We start from the raw sequence: 22,776 nt of genomic DNA, 5'->3' as shown, positions 1-22,776 counted from the left end.
TTATGGAATGGAACTGTTCTTCAGTGTGGGGCCTGCACTCATACCAGGGGGACAGGGCCTGGGGCTTGTCTGGAGAGTCAGCTCAGATTATCTCAGACCTACAGGTGTCTCTGAAATGCTTTTTCCCCAGGGTCAGTGTTACCTGAACAAAAGGAGTGCAAGATATCATTTTCAATTAAAATAAATATGAATGTACAATGGAGTTGAAAGCAAAATTCAAAAGAACTTTTAAGACAAACAAGTATCCATTAGTAAATACACTGATTTAAAATGGAAGTTTCCCTGGGACCCCAGACATACTCACTGGGCCTGTCTTTAGGGGGTGAGCTGCAGGGAGAGTCTAGAAAACATTTAAATCATCTCTATTTAGTAGTGTGGGTGGTTCTGTTCCAGCCAGTTTTTTCATTTAAGCCACAAAGTTGAATTTTGTTTTGTTTTGTTTTGTCAACAGTGCCTGGGGGCAGAATTCAAACGAATGTTGAGAAAATGCTTAATTATTTCTCTCTTTTGTTCTCACACTCACTGTTGCCAAAATCAAACAGCACTTACTCCGCCTTCCTGTGTCCAGTTCTGAGAGAGGTCATGGTATTTTTGTGAGCAGTATTAAGTAGCATCCTTTGTGAACTGCTGTAAAGAAATGGTTGAGGCAAGAGAAGTCATTTAAATTCCAATTTGACTAGACTTTGCCTGCAGGGTGGTGAAGAGAACGGTGCTGACCTTGAAGGAGATGTTTTTGAGCCTGTCATGGGAGGGGCGGCCTGCGGGGGGAGGCAGAAAAGTGGACGTGGCCGCTGGCAGCAGACAGGGCAAGAGTGAACCTTGCTGGGATGCCGACCCTACCTGTGTTCCCCCGTCCGCCTCACTCAGCCCTCCAGCACCTGGGAAGGTGTGTTTTCCCCGCGCAGAACACTGAGGCACGAAATGTGCAACATCTCAGGCCTGTCTGATGCTGAAGCCCACCGTGGTGGTGGTGGCAGGGACACGGCTGTGCCGGCCACAGTTACGTGTTCCAACCCTGCGGAGCCCTGCGCCGTGGACCCTCCCCAAGAGGCCAGGCTTTCCTTCCCTCCGGCTGCCCTGCGGCGGCCTGGACATCTTAGCCTGCATTTTGCAAATATTTGCTTCATGCTGAACCATTTAAACCCAAGATTCAAGAGCCGAGTCCATGTCCAAAAGCAGACTCTTCTGAATGGGCAACTGTAGGGGCAGGACTGACACAGGGTAGGTTTTCTGATCCAGCAGACCGGGTGAAGGAGGAGTCCTGGCGCCCTCAGTGGCTTTTCAGGCTTTTATTGGGATTTACCAGGTACACGGCAGGCAGGGGTGCTGGGCCTCCCAGCCCCCAACAAGTCTTCACTCTGGGCTCTCCGGCCTTCTGTCACGTTCTCTCTGCTCTTCTCATGGCTCTGCTTCTCTCTCGGCTTCTGCTGGCATCCCCGTGATGCTGCCCTTATAAACTCAGTCTCTCAGCCCAGGTGCGCCCACTGCAGGTGCCGCCATCAGGCATGCATTCAGGACCACAGGGTTCCCTCCTCTATCCTGATGGCGGGAGCGCAGAAAAGCCTGATACTTTTACCTTCCCCTACAGCAACTTAAGGCTTAGCTTTCAGCCCCCACTCAGTGCACTTTACAGGTATTTCTCCATGTTGTCTTCGTTCAGGTAGTTCTAGAAGTTTTTAAAGTAACAGGATAAAACCAACACCAGGAACATAGTCTTAATATTAGCATTTGCTGCTGGTTTGCGCTCAGAAATGCCACTTACAGGAAGTGTGAATCATCCCCTTGCAAGTCAACGGTGAGATCAGAAGGCCAAATGGCTAGAATTGTACGTTTTTCCATATCAGATTACTCATTATGTAAACATTATGTCAAAACATTATGTCCCCCACCTCCTCAGGGACATCTTCACTGGCCACTCCAGGGAGATGCCCCGTATCTGTGTCTCACTATAATGCACTTGACATGGTCAAATTCAATTCACGCTCATTGAAAGCAGACTCAAATGAGCCCTATCATGCCGTTCACGTGGTCCAGAATTTGCAGAGAAGGAAACAGAGGAAGCCCAGGGACAAATTACATCTCACAGACACTCACGCCTACTAACTAGCGGAGACAGCTGTGGGTCTGCTGTCTTGGCTCTGAGCTCCCTCCCACCTTCTCCAGGAGTCTGTTCCCGGCTTCTTTTTCCACATTGCATCCTCAGGCTCCAACGGGAAGAAGCCACACTCAGCCAAGATTTTATGGGATTTTAATGGGCTGATAGAGCTGTGTGTAAAGTTACAGAACCAATGAGGACTTGGGACAGATGGACAAGAGCAGGAAGGAAGCATGGCCACCCTTGGGTCTGCATGAGTAAAGAGAAGACGTGAAATGGAGCTCAGGAGAGAGCTGGGCGAGAGAGGGAGGGAGCAGAAAAGTCTGGAAGCTGAGATGGAAGCTGAGCTGCCAGAGCATGGGGTGGGTGGAGGATGGGACAGAGGAAAGACCCCAAGTCTCCTCTGATCTGCTCCTGTTGAGTTTTAATCAGCAAGAGATTCAGGTCAACAGTGAATCTGAAGTGAGTTTTATCTAGAAAGAAAGATTTTGCTCTGATGACTTTTTTAACATCTAGAGGTTCTACCAGCTTAATTAGCCTTTTATTACCCAATTCATTTACATTTTCTCCCTGGATCTCGGGCTTGCAAGGATATTTTCCAAGTCACCAAACACACCTGACAATGAAACTGGTTTTAAGTGCTTGACCTTGCAAGGACAGGAGCAACTGCAGAGCCCAATGAGGTATCTGTCTCAAAGGGTTGTCTTCCTTGCATTCCTCGCAGTGAGGTCCAGAAAAATACTGGTCAAACTCGATACATCTCTTCCTTTGGATGAAACAGACACTTTGGAAGGGCAAATCTATTTTCTTTCTCTCCCCGCTAAGCTCATCTATTAGACACCTATCATTCTCAAGGATGTACGATAATTAATTACTGGTTAAGAAAAAGCCTGGGGAGGCCCCTGAAAAGCTCATCAGAAGCCTTCGATGCATCATTTCTCGCTACTTTATCAGCACTCCGCCGCCAAGCTATTCAGTAGCCACATCTGTGTGTTATGTTAGGCAAACTGCTCATCTCAGGAGTTCCTCCAAACTACTGAGCATGCATGTATTTTCTTTAAGTGTATCTGATAGGTGATTCTACGGTCAACCATTCAGCAATCATAGATTTATGGTTTCGTTTCACCATTTCATGATGTGGGTTCACTGATTCACAAGTGCATTCAGGTGAGCCAGGGCCGCCAATGCTTCACCATCAGAGCTTTTTCTTGATAATGGATAGGTTCTGGTTAGATAATGGTGTGGTTGCCTGCTTAAAAAGGGACAGAGTTAAGATTTGCTTTTGTAAGTGGAAATGAATATACAAGAAAAGAAAGCAGCTTACAGGTTCTTCACCAACAGCGTTGTAAAGGGCAGGACTGGACACAGTGCAGGTTTTCGGATCCCATGCAGACCGGGTAAAGGAGGAGTCAGAGTCCTTAGTGGTTTTGCAGGTCCTTTGTTGGGGTTCACCAGGCATATGGCAGGCAGGGGTGCTGGCTGGGAGGCTGGCAGGCCTCCCAGCCCCCAGCAAGTCTTCACTCTATCTGGACTCTCTGGCGTTCTTTCTGCTGCTTCTCGGCTTCTGCTTCGGCTTCTACTGCTGCTGCTGGCGTCCCCGTGACGCCGCCCTTAAAAAGCACAGTCTTAGCTCAGCTGAACCCCATCTACCTATGCCCACACCCTATTCCAGGTGCCCGCCATCAGGCATGCATTCAGGACAAGGATCCATCATCTATCCTGATGGCGGAAGGGCAGAAAAGCCTGACATTTTCTTTACCCTACAGCGTATTTTTATTTTGGGAAAGTTTTTCTGCACTTGTTGTAAATATTGGAAGATACTAGAAATTTGATTTATCTGGAAAACTTTACCTTGCTCTCTGGCATCCAGAATTTTGGCAAGACATACTTGAGGAAAACGTCGAGCCCTGAATATGACATGTTTACCTCATGAAGGAGCAAGACACCAAAGTCTTCACATTTACCTACAGGTTACTTGGAGATATTGCAGTTTGGGGTCATCCCACTGTAATACACCCAAATCACACCAGGTGTTTTTGTGCATATAAAAGTTATGTTTACACTATACTGCAATCTATTAAGTGTGCAGTATCTCCAAAAAACTTTATACAGACCATAATTTTAAAATACTTCATTGCTAAAAAAATGTTAACCATAATTTTAGCCTTCAACAAATTATTAAATTTTGATTTTGCTGATGGAGGGTCTTGTGAAAACACACACACACACGCAATAAAGTGAAGCACAAACACTATTCCTGCATTTATTTACCTAGAGCTAAGTATCGAGGATTTGAAGACTTGAGCTTTGTTTGTTTGTTTCACAGTATCTTCCTGCTTTTCCAAAGCTGACTCTTGGCACACCTTTTCCTTCTTCTGTTCTCTCCAGGTCATGGGTTTGGCTCCTCCAAGATGTCTCGTGCGCAGACATTCCCCAGCTACACCTCGGAGCAGAGTGAAGAGCCCCAGCAGACCTTGTCCCGGTCAAGCAGCTATGGGTTCAGCTACAGCTCCAGCCTCATTCAATGACACACAGAGAGCCACTGTGACCGGAAAGACAGTCTGTGCCAGACCTGCTTGCAGGGTCATTGTGCCCTCTGGCTCCTGGAAGACCAATTGCAGTAAAAATTGAAATGGGGCAGGTCTAGCCCCAATCCCAGTGGAAGGTTAAAAACTGGAGTTCTGCTTCCATGATTCCGTGGCTAAGTTCTTTATTTATTGAATTTCTTTGGGGGAATCTATGTTTTACAAAAATAGAATCCAAATCGTTTGAACAGTTATTCAAACAAAATCCTTTGGGTCTGACAGTAGCAGAAGCCTGGGCACTGTGAGAAGCTGTTCACACTGGGTTGTACCTGGGTGGTGGCCTCTACCCCTGTCCTCACAGACCAGTCCTCCTGTCTGATGACAAAATCTGACCTGAGATATAACGGTGACCCACCATAGCCTTGTGGCTTGGAAGATTTTGACAGGGACAAATCCAGTACGCTGTATAAACGGTATCATAACTCTCCATGTAACTAATCCCCATGTCAATTAAGGGGACACAAAATTTACTACACACCATTAAGCAGAGTCTTACAGCTCTGCTGTGAGTGTGTGGGGTGTGTGTGCGCGCGCGCGTGTGTTGACAAATATAGATATGGATATTGCTATATCCATCTATATCTAACGAGTATATATCAAATGTGTGCTGAGGGTGACAGGATATGCTCACTTAAATTGTTGAAAACTGTAATTTGGTGCATTACAATTAAGATTGTTATGTTGAATAGCTATTTTAAAAATAGTGCCATAAAAAAATACTTCTTATTAGTAAAAGTACGTAGCCAAGTCTGCTCCTTCGACAAGCGTTAAGTGAAAACGTGAGAAGGGAAACAACACTTTGGAAGCAAAAGAACCAATCTGGCTGTCCCTCTTCCCGTTGCCATGCTGTCTGTCCAGCCAACTGTCCCTGTTAGTGACCACATGTCTCCCCTTGGCCAGCCCTCTGAGTTGTGTGCCATTGGGCTTCCATTGGGCCTTGAGAAAAGGAAGGATACTTAATGAGAAACAGTTTAAGATAAAAGTACACTTAAGAAGAACTCAGCTATTTTGTAGACAGGAGAAGAACAACAGGTCCAAGATTGCAGATATCAATTATTTAAGATTTCATAGACACTCTTCTTGGAAAGCCAATTTGGACCTGTAGTTTACTGTGTAACCACACTTTGTTGAAATTTACTTTCCTTTTACTGGACATGGGATGGCTAGAATTACAAGGGAAAATGGATCAAATGTACTTTTTGTTCATCCCTGACATTAATAACAAACCTACAAGTTTTAAAGGGTAGTGGTGATTTAGTGATTTTAGTGATTCTTTAGTGAAGAATGCTTGGCTAATTTCAGTCAGCACGAACCAGGGCCAGATTTTTTTGCCCTTAATTTTGGGGTTCACTTGAGGAAAAACAAAAATTGTTCTGCTTGAATTGCCTGGTGCCACATGTTTAAGTAAGCAGCTCTCAGATACTCCCACGTGGGTTTACCGAAGAGTGAGCCAAGCTCATATCTTGGGAAAACTGATATTTTTTTTGTAACATCAAAATTTTTTAAGCTATCAACATTGAGAAGTTTCCTGTTTTCCTGTTCTCTGATTTTTTAAATCCTTGTTCATAGTTTGAGCGCAGATTGACAATTCATTCAGTGAAATACTGCTAAATACAAATGGTTCTGGGTCCCTCCTTGAAAACTGTGCACAGATAGAACTACCTAGGCCTCCGACTCTCGGGTAAGTACGAAAATCCCATCAAGATTTTAACCATAAGAGTTAATGTGACTGAAAAATAATTATCCTGAGCTTTCAGGGGTAAAGAGAAAATTACTCAGACTCTCTGCACTGTAAATTCTGCTGACAGAGCAGTGGAGCCGATGACTGGTTCCTGACGATGAGACAGCCTTCCCTGAAATCCCAGCTTTCGGGGTTAAACACCTCTGAATTTCATTAGCACGTGGCATTTGCTTTTGAAATGCCAGTAGTAACACACACCAGAGCAACTCCTGCTGAGACCACTCAGCACAGCTCCTGGTGGTGCCATATTCAGAGCAAGCCTCTCACTGGCTCCCTCGGTCGAGCTGTTGCTTAGAGACCACAAGTTTCTACAAGGGACTTATGGGGACAGACCCTCAGGGGTCCTGGATCATGTCTCAGCTTTATTAATGTGCTGAAAGCACAGACAGCGAGTCCAGAGGGGATTCTGCTAATTAGATGAGTCTGCTCTTGTGTCATTTTGGTGGGAGACACAATACCTGCATGAAGTTGCTTCAAGAACACCGTGCAGTGGTGATCGTTCCTAATGACAATAACAGGAGGTACCAAAGACCAGGCATCATCTCAGGCCAGATCATTCTGGAAAACTGTCATAGAAAGTATGTGAGTGAAAAGTTTCCTTCCCAAGTCTTGAACCCAATCTCATCAGAATGAGATAATGAGAATAATGCTATAAAATATCTCCTGGCAAATGTTTGGAGATTTATTCTAATATATTCCTCCAACTACACTTACAATTGTTGCTAAGTCAAAATTGCTAAATGAACAGACAGTAGAATTTCTATTGACCTAATATACTTGCTATAAGGCAATGTGCACTGTAATAGAAATGACAAGCAAATCTTCTACAAAAACCAAAGCTGAAAAGCTACTTACCAGTCTCCTGGGACCTCGTAAAAGCAATTCCACTGGAGCGATCAGAATAGTCATAGATACGGCGTCCGCTCACTTCAGCATGTGGGTTTTTAAAGAAGATGCCTCTACATTTTACAGGTCGTTTTTCTCCCCTCAGAAATTGTATTATACCTTTAATGTACATGTGACTTTCTTTCATTGTGAGGAAGGAATCACTCTGAACCAAAGACATCCTCGAAGCTCCTTTGACAACAACTTGACTGGGTTCCATCCAGACTTACATGAAGATGGTTAAAGTATCCAGATCAGGATGGAAGAGATAAGTAATGAAGAAACCCAAGAGAATAAATAAAGGCTTTTCTGAGAGCAGAGAAAGCCTGGAGGAACTACATATTTCACTGGAAGACTACAGACGGGGATTTGCTTTTTATGTCCCCATCTGATGATAATAATTGCTGTGCACATGACCAACATATACCTTTATATACAAAATGTGGAACTTTGGCAAAATAACTTTTAGCTTACTATTTTTGTGGGAGGGAAAGAAAACCTCTTTCATTTATTCACTGAATGGAGAATAGGCACTCAGCTAATTTATTATATAGGTTGCAAATATTTGTGAATCAATGGGCCACTATTTTGGCCACTACCACCATTTGAATTGAATGAAATAAATATATATTTACTTATATATTAGGAAAAAAGCTGTTTGATAGAGCATGTGAGATAAAAAGAAACATATTTATCAAAAGTAAGCTTCACCTGTTTTACCAAATAACTACAGGACTAGCCCTGGTATCTTGTACAATTTTTCTCTGTCTTTATTGGGCAATTAGGTTTGAAAATATTTTATTGTCTTTAATATGATCAACCACTCCTATTTATGGTCCCATATAGAAACAATGGACTGATGAGTAACTTTCACCATTAGCAACTTCTACAGGTCCAACTTACTGCATGTGGTGTCCTTATAGCAAATATAGAAATACATCCTGAAAATTGATGCCTAGCCTTCATTCTTTGGCCAATATCTCAGAAAAATTTGTTTATATGAGCCATTTACTAAAACCAACCATTAATGCTCCAGTGAAATAAAGCTAAGCAAATTATATTCTTATTTTAAAAATTATAGTCCAGTTTCTACTGTTATAACAGCACAATACATGGGCAGTTGACAGACAGTGAGGCTGAGTTTTAGGCCATTAATACTTCCATGTTTAAAAAAAACATTTTATTAAAAGCTACGCAAAGTAGAAATTATGTATTTTACCCCAATTCTATTACCATATCCTGTCTACGCCATCTTGCATGTTTCAATTACCTTGTCAATCATTAACTACACAGTCCCCGATATTGGCCTTCTGAAAATAGTTTAAAACGTCCCACTAAATATGCATTAGTGATTACAATAATAGATGATATGCCACGCCAGCTAATTTCTAGTCTGTGAAATTTCTGGAGTACAATTTCCCACAGACGGGACAGAGAAAAAGCACAGGAGCTGGTCAGGAGGGCTTCAACTTACATAAAATTATAAAAACTCCAAGGAAATGTCTAGAGTAACACTAAAACTCGAGTTTATTAACATTCTAACCTCAGTTCCACAGACTTGGCTGTTTACAGCTTTACCTCGTTCTGTGTAGGCAATTGAAAGAAGACGCCAATTGTATCTTGAAGACGCCAGTTGTATCTTGAAGTGACCACAGAAAGACAGCACATGAGATGTATGCTTCCTTCAGCTCCGTGAAGATTAGCTTATCTGACACAGCCCAGTGTGTAACAAAATCCCTATGGTTAAAATGTCTCTGCAGTAACATCAGGGTCATTTTGTATGGTCAACCTCATTTGAGTTTCAACATAAGATGAATTATTAGTGAGGCTGGCTGCGGGCTAATATTGTCAGAAGAGATTACAGTCTCATGTCTGCATGCTCTATAAATATATTTGAAAGGTTAACCCACTTTTTTCTCCCTGAAACGACTACACATCTTTCTTACCTGAGAATGTGAATCTTTGTTGTATTTTTTTTATGTAATTGTTATCATGAGATGAGGCATTAGGCAGTTTATAGGCTCTTGTGAAGGTGTCGATAGAAGCTGGGTTCCTTCTCTAGCAAAGCAGATGATATTTAGCTCTGGAAACAATCTTCAAGGTCGTGCAGAGTAAAGGGCTCACATTTTTTCCACTCAGGAGAAAACTGAAACGCATGGACAGTATCATTTCTTCAAGGCCAAGACACAGTCGGGAACAGTTTTGGCCACTTCCAGTGTCCTGGTTCAGGAATATTTCCTTGGCTCCACCTCATCTCCCAGCTAGACATAGCGGGAGCTGAGAAATGCCACATGGCCTGTAAGTAAATAGACCTTTGTATATTTAAGTCTTTCTCTGTATTTTCAGCTTCTCCTTTCTTGATCACATCACCCATTGCATCAATAATGAGGCTTCATGAGGCAATTGATTAGACTTAAGGTCATGAGTGACTGATAGAAGTTTTGTTACTCTTATATCGTCATCCAGTTCTTTGTTGGAAATTCACTTATTTAATCAAACTAAATAAAAAATAAATAGGTGCGTATGTTGTATTCCTCCTAACTCCTCATACTGTACTTGTGAGTATTTTTTCTGGGGTCTTTATTATTCCATAACACTTTGGTTTAATTATTGATGGCATTTTTCACGACTATGTTAGAAAATAACATTAGAGCTGCTTTTTTTTTTTTCATGGAAACTTTGAAAAGTTCCATTTCCAAAAGGAATTTGGGAAATGAAATGACTTTTTTTACATTAAAATTCCTTACACATCAAGTTTTTCCTCATGCACTTCAGCTGGCAATTATTTAAAGTAATGGAAGTTTAGATAAATATGAAATAAATAAAATTACTAAATAACGTGAAAACCACATTTTACTTAGGATTTTCATATACTTTTCCCTAGTTCAAGATTGTAATGTCTCATAAATACTTAAGGGAAAGGAAATATGCATTTCTAATAGAAACACATTGACTTCCTTTTGTTCAATGAGTTTTTATTTTAACTTGTCTCCTGTATCTGCTACCCAAGTCCATATCTCATAATCTGTTTTTAAGGAGAATGAATGGATTTAAATTTTTTAATGATTTTTGGCCCATTTTAGTAATTGATACAATTAACTTCTTCACTCTGTCCCCTACTTTTAGACTTAGAGTGCATAAGATCAACTTTTTTTGAAGACATGTACTTGGGCATCAAATGCAGAAAGGTGTTTAATCCTGACCTGTAGTTATGCTCATGCTAGAAATTTATTGTTGTCTTAATTCACTCAAATGACCCACAACCTCATATTCCTTCCAGGAATCCAAAATTTAAATACCCAAATACAGGAAAAGAAGACAATAGAGATGATGATTTTAATTTGTTTTAAAAAGTCATTCTAAACATTGTTAGATGATTTTATGGTATTGTAATATCACTAACTATTTGCCAGAAGGGTTGAGAAGTGGGGAAAATGAATAAAATGATTCTCTCCCAATATTGAATATGAATCAGAAATTAACTTAGGTTGTCAGTATGAAATAATTTGATTGCTCAAATTCATGTTTATACACCTGTTGCATAATATAAGAAACATGCTTATTCTTATTTTAAAAGTGATATCTATAAATATACATATACATGTATATGTTGACAGAGTGGAAGAGTGAAGCTCTAAATCTTTGTGAGGACCTAAATTAGAGAATTGGAGAGGCTTTCCAGTTATAAGACACTTTTTATGATATTAGTTGTAGCAGGCAATGTATAAGTCACAAACACAGATCAATCCACTCCTTGACAACAAAGAGCTTAAAAGCCAGTGTCACCTTTATTGCAGACAACTGGCAACCTCCCAGGATCTGCAGAGCCCCAGCCCTACCCCTCCACCCTCTACACTAACCCCCCCCCACAGGTATATACACACACATACACACACACACACACACAGCTTTTGACCTACTCTTTATGTCCCACTATAGTCCCCTTTTCCTTTGGTCTACACAGAATTTTCCCATCTTGCAAAAATCCTTATCCCCACGAATCTTCAAATATATTAAATTATGTGTTACATGTTTATTTTCTGTAAATTCTTTTAAATTAATTTACATATGCTTTGTGAAGTCTTATACTGTACATTATAAAGGGATGGCATTTGTTTATTGAATATAATAATGTTTATGATCTTTTGATAAAAAAGAACTTTGGACCTAAGACCCTTGTTAATAAAATACCCAACATAAATTTGCTTCTATTGGAAAATACATGATGTGACATAATTTATTTTGAATCCCAGTCTGTTCCAGATATAATAGTTTGGGGGCATTGGTACTTAAATACTAGTTGAGCCACTTTTCAAAATGGAATGCAAAGAAATAGCTGTCCCTGAAACCTAAGTGTGAATTTCCAGCAGAAAAGAAATTATTATAATAATGAGGCAATAATAAAAGTAGGAAATAAAATTATTTTCAACCTGTCTGTGTGATTTTTCCCATGGGTAAAAATACTTGAAATGCATAGTTCAAGAATTTATCTTCTTTTGAATCCACAGTTTCTCTCTCTCAATTCTTAATGGATAAACCTGTTGTTATTAATGTCTTGCTCATAATTCTAAGAAATTTTTAAGTAATATGGCTACAAGAAGATACTTTATAGTTGTGCAATATTAAAATTCCACTTAAAAAAAGAGGTAAAGGAAGTTCAAAAATACTTCTTTCCACCAAAACTTTGCATGATTGAGACATTGAACATCTAAATTGATGGTTTTCACCCAAGTTATTTAGTATTGTTAGCACTGTAATATTATATGATTTACTTACATTTTTGTTATCATGTGATGAACTGTAATTATGTAATGAAACAATTCTGACAATCACATTCTGCTAACCTTTAAAATGTCACTGATTCCTTCATTTATTGGCTTGCTATTTTCAAAATAAAGTAAAAGAAAGCCCTTTATTAAATGTAAGATTACTGAGAATTTATTATGCATTTCCATTGTTGTACTAGCCCTACATTCAAAGAGAATATAATTTTTATTAGGTTGACTATGGTTTGGTGGAATCATAGGATATGAGTATTGAAAATGACATTAGAGATCAATGATTTATTTTTCAGTGACATCCACAGTTGCAAACTCTCCCAGTATCCCTTAACTTGAAGACAACCTTTCCTCCGACTCTCTGCTCACCTTCTAACAGCCAACAAAAATCCTTGTAAATAAACATTTGACAGGCAAAGCTTTTAACACCAAAAGTGAAAAGCAAGCTCTCAGAACTTCATGGACATCAAGGATGCGTTTTCTATTTCACATCTGGGAACACACAGAATCTCTTTCTCAAACTTCATCTTTACACATGAGCTAACCACTTCTTGTTAGTGTCCTGGATTAATTTGCTCGGAGTATGTTTCCTTTTAGAGAGACATGCTTTTAACACAGTGTGAAGTTTGAATCACATCTGAGTCTTATCCCAGTCTTGTCAGTTAGGGGTCTGTTTGGCTTCATGCCATCTTTCAAGCTAAACCCAATGAACACCAATGCCTCCTGACCCTCAAAGTCAGAATGTCCCTGGGACTTGACCCTGAAGCACAGTTAGGCCTGGGGACCAGGCTCTCGGCCAAGGAACTTGCAGGAGAGGGACCAGATCTGTGAGGTCTGTTCAGGGGCCAGACTGCTTCCAGAGCCTGTAAGCTGCCCGGACTACAGCCTCAGTCACAGCTGCAGGCTCCTGGGGCACCAATCTGCATGGTCCAAGACCACAGGTGGACATAGATGTGCCATGCAGACACTAATCAAAAGACAGCTGGAGCAGCTCTCTCAATTTCAACCAGAACTGAAGAATTATGGCGGGATAAGAATGGCATTACATGTGATAAAGTGGTGAATTAGTCACGAAAATCTAACAGTCATGAAAGTGTGTGTGCATGTTAACAGTGTCCAAATACATAAGGCAAAAGTTAAGAGAATTGCAAGGTGACAATGGACACATCCACAATTTCAGTGGAGACTTCCACATGCCTCCATCAGGATGTGGACAGACTGAGAAGGGAGAAAACCAGAAAAGACTCATGACCTGAACAGTCAATTTCATCTACTGGACTTGTATAGGACGCTCCATCCAACAGCAGAACGCACAGTCTTCTCAAATTCACAGAATATTCTTTTTCTGGGCTATAAAAATACACCTTAACAAATTTAAAATAACAGAAATCATGCAAATGTTTTCAGACTACAGCAGAATTAAGTTAGAAATCTACATGAGCAATATGGTAGGAAAAAACCCCAAATCGATATTTAAACACACACACACACACAGTTTTAAACACTCCATGAGTAAAAGGCATCCCTAGAGAAAGTTTAAGGTATTTTAATCAAATTAAAATACAACCTGCAAGAATTTGTGGGGTGCTATGAAATTTATAGCATTAAATGTCAATATTGGAAACAAAGAAAGATCTAAAATCATTTACCTGATCTTCCAACTTAGGAAACTAAAAGTAAGAAAAATAGCTAAAGCAAGCAGAAGAAAGAAAATGATTAGAGTAGTAATCGATAGAAAAATCAGTGAAAACAAGATCTGCTTCTTTGAAAAGATTGTTTAAAACTAGTAAGGTCTAAAGCAATGCAAAATGAGAAAGAAAAAGACACAAATGACTGATATCATAACTAAAAGTGGGTTAACCTATGCACTAGGTCCCTAATTACAGATACGATTACATCTTATAAAGACAATATGGGGCCTCCCCTGATGGCGCAGCGGTTGAGCGCTGGGCCACGAGGCTGCCCGCAGCCTCTGCAGCGCTGGTTCGTTCCCCGGCAGCCTGCGAGGGTCCCACAAAAAAAAAAAAAAAAAAAAAAAAGACAATATGAATGCCAGAAATTTGATACCAAATGAAATGTTAATCCCTTGAAAGACACAAACTGCCAACACATAAGGAGAAATAGATAAAAATTGAATGACCCTAATCTATAAAATTGAATCAAAAAGTAACCTTCCAAAATAAAAGTAATGATCTTCCAAACATTTTAGAAATAGTTCCAATTCTCCATGATGTCTTTCAGAAAACAGAAGCAGAAGAAACACCCCTAACTCATTCTAGAAAGTCAGCATCATTAGAGTATCAAATCAGACAAAAACATTGCAATAAGAGAAATTTATAAATATCTTAGATGAAAAAAAAAAATCCTCCACAAAATTTTAGCCAAAATATCCAACAAGGTATAAAAACACTTTTTATGATCAATTGGGATTTATTCCAATTATGTATTCCTGGTTCAGCATTCATAAATCAGTACTATGATCTACCACATCAACAGGCCAGTGAAGAAAAAATCATACACTTTAATCAATTGAAGCAGGAAAGGCAGTTAACAAGATCAATTCACAGTTTTTTTAAGTCTCAGCAAACTAAAAGTGGAGAATTTTCTCAACTTGTTAAAGAACATCTTCAAAATGCTGATCCAAACTCCTGCAGTAGGACAAGAAAAATAAATTGAAAGCAGTAAGATTGGGAAACAAGAATTAAAATGATCTTTATTTGTAGAAGACACACTTGTTTATGTGGAAAACACCCAAAAATTAACTCCTGTAACTGATAAGTGAGTACATCAAAGCATATTGATCCTCTACATATTCAGTTAGAGGTACAACCATATACACACACACACATATGGATGTGTATATATATATATATGTAATATTTTATGTTTACTATAGTCTCAAATATGGTAAATGACAAATATTTTTAAATTTTGAATTCTAATTCTAAGTGTTTATTACTGGTTTTACAAGCAAGCAATTGACTTTTTAAAACCTATATTGACCTTTTATCTTATTTTCTTGCTATAAAGGAGAAATTTGTAAATGGTCTCAATGAAGCTGTGGCCACTAGTAGTTACTGCCTCTGTGGATCTGAAGCCACATAGGAGTGGGGTCTCAGCCAGCAGAGTCAGTCAGGCAGAGCTAGACACGGAACAGAGGTGACTCCCCAGGCCCCATATCTGCCCATCACTGTAGTGACTAAAATGACCTACAGAGAAGTAATGTCCAGTATTTTTCCTCTTCCACCTCTCATGCAAGTTCCACATTGGTCAATTCTAGCCCAGAACCATGTAGAAAAGGAGATGTTGGAAATTTCAGTTCTTCATCAAATGCACCAAGCACAACCCATTATCATTTCTCTGAACCTAGTTTGCCTCAATTGTGAACTGGAATATTAATAATTATCTTGCCTACATCTTAGCATTTATTTAAGAATTAAATGGAAGAATATAAGAAATGGTTTTGAAATTTATAGCACTGGAATGGATAATATTTTGTACGTTCTCCAACGTTATAATAGCTAGCTATTAACTACCCCTTTGAAATAATGATCACGCAGCATCCAAAATTGCAGTAAAGCTAGGAGATTTCTCTGTCTCCAGAATCTACTGAGCCATCCCATTTCTTTGCAGATTTAATGTGAGCTTAAAAGAAATGCTTCTGATGAACTTCATGTGATAAAATTAAAAAGGAATAAATCAACTCAACTGAAGCCGCATCAAAGGCTGTTAATAAGAAATTTCAGTAACATGTAGAGAAATTTGCAGAGTGCAAAGTCTTGCCCAGTCATCTGATTAAAGAATAATAGTCTTTTTCAGCATAAGTGCTTTTGAATGCCTGGGATAAGGGTTATAATGATTAAGTGATTGAATAAGGAGATCATCTTAGAAGCAAATTTCAAAAAAAAAAATCTTATTGAGATTATTTAAATTTTGAAGCATGAAAAAAGCAAATTACCAGAGGTCTCCCCAAGTTTTATGTCTTATAAATATGGGTTGGCAACGTAACACAAAGCATCACTCTTCAAGCATTTGAAGCCTTTTTGTTTGATATTTATTTTTATTTATATAGAAGGTTGGCACTGTTTATCCATTGCTTTGTTCCTTTTGTAATATTGCCTTTTATATCAAATGGTACTCATTTTAATTTTGTGACATTTTAATTTGCATAAAAAATTAAAAATATATATAAATATAAAAATAAAAATAATTAAAAAATTAAAAATATATATCATAAAAAATTAAAAATATATATCAACTTCTTCCTTGGAATTTTGGAGGTAGTATATTCCCCAAAATATTGATAGTTCCTGCAAAGACCTGTTTGGACATGTTTCAATTTTAAAATCAATAAAAGAGTAAAATCTAGAAAAATGTGCAATATAAGATCTATATATTATTTGGGTGACTGGTGAATTCTAATAGCCAAATCTAATCCCAAATAGCATTGGCCATTCATTAGCCACTGTTCCAAGACCATAAACTGAGAATGTTGATCTAGATATGTATTTGTTTATTTGTCGATGAATTAAAAAACAATCTTGGATATATTTGGATACATCTTTAATAAATTCAGTTATTAGACAAGGTCCTGGACATATAGAAAATGTGTATTTAATTCCTGCCATTTAGAAAATGATCATCTATTGGAGACATTTGCCAGTGAGTGTTCAGCAACTGTAGAAGAAATACCGTATTGTATGTAGTGCTTGGAAACTAAGTTATACCCTGCCTGCCACGATGAAAGCTCAAGGGCAAAGAAATCTCCTCACTGATATTTGCAAAGGAAAATTATTCCATCCATAGGTGGGGCATATAAAAAGTGGTGCTCGGGGTCATGCTGGTGTGTGGGAGATGATGCCTTGAGATTTGCACCACAGTCCTGACCCAAGGTCCCATCATGCCCACTGCTTGGGGACCATTGCCGCCGCTCATTTTCTCCTGTTTCCAAGCTTATTCCATCAGAGTCCATGTCATCCAAGTAAATGAACTGTTTTTCTTATAAAATAGCATCAGTACTTAGAACAACACCCCTGACTTTCATAGAAACAAATCCAAATATAACAGGGTTCTTACAGTTCCTTGTTCTAGACACTGATTCGAGACTTAACATCTGGAACTTCATGTCCTTTTGTACTGGGAAATGTTTTAGAATTTATTCCAGTTTTATGTTGTGGTTTTTTTTTCTTCCTTCCCCTGGGTGATGGGAGACACAGGACAAAAACTCTACAGAAAGAACCACTACTTATCAGCCCATGTTAAAGTGCTAGGGGACATTTTTAGAAAGATGAGGGTTCCATCCCAGAAGGCCTGGGGATGTGAGAGAGACCATTGGTGAAGAGGGTGAGGTTATTTAGGGTAAATGCAAAGATACCCAGCTAGAAAGGGACGATCATTAGCTAGAGGTGGGAAAAAAAGTTACATAGAGGAGAAAGCACAATCAGTTTTGTATTTGTGATTCAACTGAAAAGAATGTTTACAAGGTCATTAAAAAAAAAAAACAAAACACCACCACCAAATAATGAACCAATCAAAATTTTAATGCAGATGTCTGGAAGCTTGTACATGTGTGGTGAGCCTGTGAATGGGAGGCCATATACATCAATAAAGAATGTCTACAAAATCGAAAAAATTAGCTGTAATAAAGATATGTGATTCAGAAAAGTAAAGAAAAATAAAATAATCAAAAGTGAAACTTGTCTCAGTGGATGGAAAACAGAAAGAGCAGGGAAACAACATTCTGCAAAATGTCCTTCAACAGCACTTTGTCTTTTTAAACTACACGCACTTGTAAAATGCCCCAGACGTTGCCTTGAGATAAAAGTTCTAAAGTGTCAGTCACTTGAAATTTTTCTGCATTTCTCTCTTCGTGTTATGTTATAATTTCCCCTGATGGTCTTTGATGGCAAATGAAACTAATCGCTGCAGAGCACTGAATTTTTGTCATTTCAACAGAGGAACACGGTACGTTGGACAAACATTTGAACACTCTGCCAAGCCTGAGTTCAAAATGACACAAATAACTGGAAAAAATATTCTAAAGAACATGACCAGAGGGCTCACTAAAGCAGAGACAGTAGGCAGCATGTGCTTGTCATTCTAGACATTTATCACTGACCCCCCGAATTAGATATTTTCTTACAATACCTTAAAACATAGTGCTTTGAGTCAGGAAATACATAACATGCTAACCGGTCTTGACCATTTATAAAATTTCCTTTAAAAATTAATGCTGGGGGCCTCCCTGGTGGCACAAGGGGTTAAGACACAACCTATGAAGCTACCTGCAGCCACTGCCGCACGAGTTCGATCCCCGGCCAGGGGGCTACCCACATGGCGCGGCAGACCTCTCCTGACTTGCCCGCTGCTTCCCTCAGCAGTGTCTTCGGTACGTCTGCCTGTTCAGTTCCCTGCTCTGTCTCTGGTGAATCCTCTCACCCTCCCATACATCTGGCCTGTACCCCAGTTCTTGTATGCATGAATAAATAAATCTTTAAAAAAATAAAATAAAAATTAATGCTTGGAAGCCACATCCTACCTATTGGACCAGTAGCAATGAATGGTGGTGGTGGTTGTTGTTGTTTTTGAGAATACCTTTTATTTTTCAGATAAATGTGTGTGTAAAGACGACCTATGATAATTGCAATGAAAAGATATGAATTGATGCAGAAGTCCAAACTCAAAGATCAACACTTTCTAGACATTATGTTCAAAGAGTGGGAAATGGTGGTCTTCTCTCTTTTATTACATTATGCATCTCAGATGTTTTGATCGCTGCCGTGAAAGAAGCTAAAGTCATAATTTAGTGCCTAAATCTATACTTTGTGTCTTCATTCACCAAGATCTCGAATCTTGTTGAAATTTCACACCAGCAGCACAACCTGCAGAAACATTATAAGTGAAGGAGAGGCATTTTGATTACATGAAATCTAATGACAATATAGATGCACCAATTTTAGAAAGCACAGCAATGCAGCTGTGGTTTTTAATTTAATATCGTTCTACATAAGCCAACAACGTGTTTATGATAAAAGTGAACTTACCGAAATTTTTATTTTACTTTAGCTTATAAATTGATAGTGTATTTTAAATTTGTGTTGTATTTTTAACAAACTGAATTACTTAAAACATTCTATAAATTTGAATAGTCACTAACTCAAAATTATAGCCTCATCCCATTCATAACCTGCCTCCCATTCAAAAGCATGGCTACAAAGTTAATGAAATTTCTATTCTATTTTCTCAGCCTGCAGAAAGGCTTTTCAATAATGTTTCAAGGTCTCGCTGATGATAATATAATCAATGCCCAGTCATTGTATTAATAAGATGTGTTCTTTCCCTGACAAATCTGTGTGTCTATAATGATATTAACAAACTTACCTACTCATCAGCAAGTACCTACACTCCCACAGCAAGTCCCTTTCACTGGTGACTTTAATGTAAATATTAAAATGATGGCATTCAAAGGAAGCATAGCTTTATTTCATGTATTATATAGCAACATAAATTATATATGTAAAAAAGCATCTTAGGAAGCACCTTACTCCCTAAGTAGCACCTAGCAAAAAATACTTAAAACAGAATTTAAATCAAATCTGATCTTGTGTTCTGTGGGCCTATTGATAGCTGATGTCTTAGTACAAACCAGCATACTATGCACAACAGGTGAGTTATTGCATATGCACACACATATAGTAGGTACTCTGTGTGTGTGTGTGTGGTAGAGTTACAAAACTCTAGCAAACTATGTATGGTAATAAAGAACTACAATGAAAGTTCTTTGTTAAGTAAAGACATACAGAGAAAGAAGATAAACAGAATTCCATCTGCATAACAACAAAGAGTGTAGTAGGCCGGCAGGGAAGGTCAGAGAATTTTCAGCAGGACTGAGGAGGGTATTAAGTCCTTGAAAAAAATCCTTAACTTGGCAGAAGAATAATATATAGAAAAGAAGAAGGGACAGAGCAAATAGTTCTCGTACAAATTTTGAGTAAGAGTTTTAAAAATTTTAAAACACCCATGGCAGAAGAGAAGACTTCCAAATGTTCTGGAGGCTTTGCAACACTCAGGTGCAAGCTTAGGTGACATAAAAGTGCTCCATGAAACTGTGAGGAAAAAAAAAATCAGGAACTGACAACTAGTTGTACTTTCTGTTCCCTTAGTCATTTTTTCTGTTAAGATGGAACTTAACATTTCTCCCTAGTGCAGTGGTAGAAAACTTTTCCCTCTCGCTTACATTAGTCTTTGAGAATTTGGTTATCAGAATCTTCTAGGAATTAATATTTTGGTTGCCTTTAACTTTAAAGTAAAAGAAATAATGAATCTTTCAAATGATGTTGTTTGCTTTACTATGCAAAGTGGCACACTCAGCCATGAAAATTTCCCCAGACCTGATGTAGTTCACAAAATTGTACATCATATTCTGTGAACTTCCAACCTGCTACACTATTTGTGGAAACACTTGGTGACTCCACGTATCAGGGTAATTTAAGCAACCCCTAAAAATTAGAACTAACTCTACTTTCTTATAGATAAGTACGACTGGCAAATGATCTCTTTACTGGTTTTCCCTTCTGTCTAGCAGGGACTGTCGCCATTTTGGTAATTCACAGACTACTGTGAATACTTAGTATTTAAAGACAAGATCATTGAAGAGACAACTGATTTGTTTAAACCTGTAAATGACAACTTAGAATCTGTGTAGACAACATAAGAGTTTGGTTTTCGTTCACTTAAGAGTGAACAGTCCCCCACTTGGATACTTAAATGTAGCTTCGGTGATAAGTCTTTGAGAGTTGAGTGATGAACACTTGAGATATGAATGACCACTCGGGAATGACCGTTCTGGTTTGAGTGATCGTGACCATTGTTTATTTTCACAAACGCTTTTCCTTACTGCCTCCATTTAGGATTTGGACAGTCCAGACATGGTTCCCAATTGCTTTAATTGCCAATGAGTCACTGGGGTATCTGAGGTCAAATTGTGAAACGGGACAAGCTTCTCTTTGTATCTTCCCCTTCTTTGGTCTTTTTTACTTTCCCTATAATGCTCTTCTTTTCTCACCATCCTCTACCATCCTTCCCTACTAGTATTCTTTTTCCTGTATTCAGATTTCACATTATTATTATTAAAAAAAATTAATGCATCTAACTCTTTTGAGAGAATGTATATGTTAAATATATTTCTCAAAGATAGGAAAAATTTCATCATCAAAAATATTAAGTTATTATTAGAACATCTATTCATTTGCTCATAAGGCTAGACCAGGGAGAGTGGCAAAAATTCTATATAGAACCAGAGATTCATTTACTTGAGGGTAGAAATGGGGAAAGATTTTCCCCTTCACATTTATCTTTCTCTCACCCTTCATGCATTCTATGGCCAAGTATCTTCTGAACTTTGCCAACACAGAAGATTCTAGGAAGAGAGAGAACCCAGAGCCAGCCCCATATTTTCATTTTAGTTAGCTAAAGAGATGTCATGACTGTCACTGCACCAACACTGATTGGGAACCTCCCCAGCTTCCAGGCTCCCCATTCCCTCTCCTAATGATGCTCAGAACTTCCCAGTAAGGCGCTTTGGCCCCAGTCCTACTCCTCAGAGTGGAAACTTCATTGACTTAAGCCATTTCATCCTTTTGGATAGATGAATAAATAATAAATAAGATGGATAAATAACCAAATTTTTTGCACTATCAGAGAAACAAATTCTCTACCAGGCAGAACCAAGGATTATAAATGGCCAAGACTTGTTGGTAGCCATCTTGTAACTACAAGGAGAAAGCCTGAGAGAGAGTTAAAACCAAGGAAGTGGATCCAACACCATGCAAAGGGATCCAGAAACTGGTTTATGCTCGTACTTCATTCTGGACACAGCACTTAAGCCCTGGTAAATAACCCAATGCCTGAAACTTGATCTCTCTTTGATTGTTTCATCACACGATATAATAAGTTTCCTTTTAGGTAGAAGCTAATTAGAGTCAGGCTTTTCTGAACATTTCAGTTAAGAATGTTCTCTAGGCAATATGGTATTTTTTTTCTATCAAATGAAATAAATTCAGCCAACCAGTATCCAAGGTAGACACTAAGTCAGGGGGAAAATTATATGAAGAACCACATATATAATAGTCATCATCAATTTGCTCAAATCAAGGGGAAAGTTTAGATTCTAGTCTTTGGTCTATGAGAAAAAGTTGGGTAGTTGACATAAACATCTTCTGTTGTACCATCTGGTGGTTCGTTGGTAGAAATGGGATTTCTGTAGTTGTTTGTGGCCTAGAAAAACAAAAATTAGGATGTCAAAAAATCACTGCTATCAGCAACTAATAAAGACACTCAAACATCATTCCTTAATTCAGCTACAATGCCAGTCAAATTTTTATTACAAACAATTTCACAAAACACTTTCTTCAGTGTAGTGAACTTGGTGAGAAGTCATATTCTTGATTTGCAAGGTTCTGATGAGATGCAAGGGAAGCAATACTCCTGGTGATCACTTACTAGGTTGTGGTATGAATTGCCTGTTTGAACATAACCCTCTTTTTCCAATGATAGGCTGTTTTGATGAGAATAATCATTCTCATTTTTTATATGGAAAGCCTAGTATAGTACTTTCCCACAGTGGGCATCCATTAATCTTTGTTGAATGAACATCTAATGAAGAAATATTTTGAAGGACATAGTGTCCTGGCT

At 38.7% G+C, this 22,776-nt stretch overlaps 2 protein-coding genes across 3 annotated transcripts in view; one reads left to right on the top strand and one right to left on the bottom strand.

Moving 5' to 3' along the window:
• DOK6 (docking protein 6) overlaps positions 1 to 5,387 on the top strand; it is a 329,181-nt gene extending 323,794 nt beyond the window's left edge. Inside the window, exon 8 of the mRNA XM_037508418.2 lies at positions 4,484 to 5,387. Coding sequence (XP_037364315.2) covers positions 4,484 to 4,623 — 140 coding nt within the window. The 3' untranslated portion in view covers positions 4,624 to 5,387. The remainder of the gene's footprint in view (positions 1 to 4,483) is intronic.
• Positions 5,388 to 18,212: 12,825 nt separating this feature from the next.
• CD226 (CD226 molecule) overlaps positions 18,213 to 22,776 on the bottom strand; it is a 70,577-nt gene continuing 66,013 nt past the window's right edge. Inside the window, exon 7 of one of the 2 annotated variants that reach the window (XM_037508417.2) lies at positions 18,213 to 22,359. In XM_037508417.2, the coding sequence (XP_037364314.1) occupies positions 22,246 to 22,359 (114 nt within the window). In that variant the 3' untranslated portion in view covers positions 18,213 to 22,245. The remainder of the gene's footprint in view (positions 22,360 to 22,776) is intronic. The other variant, XR_008551327.1, reaches the window with a different exon arrangement.

This window comes from Talpa occidentalis, unplaced genomic scaffold (genome assembly GCF_014898055.3).
Source record: "Talpa occidentalis isolate TD23 unplaced genomic scaffold, MPIMG_talOcc4v2.1 talOcc4.13, whole genome shotgun sequence".
Taxonomy (NCBI): domain Eukaryota; kingdom Metazoa; phylum Chordata; class Mammalia; order Eulipotyphla; family Talpidae; genus Talpa; species Talpa occidentalis.
This window is presented reverse-complemented; position numbering and strand designations above follow the sequence as displayed.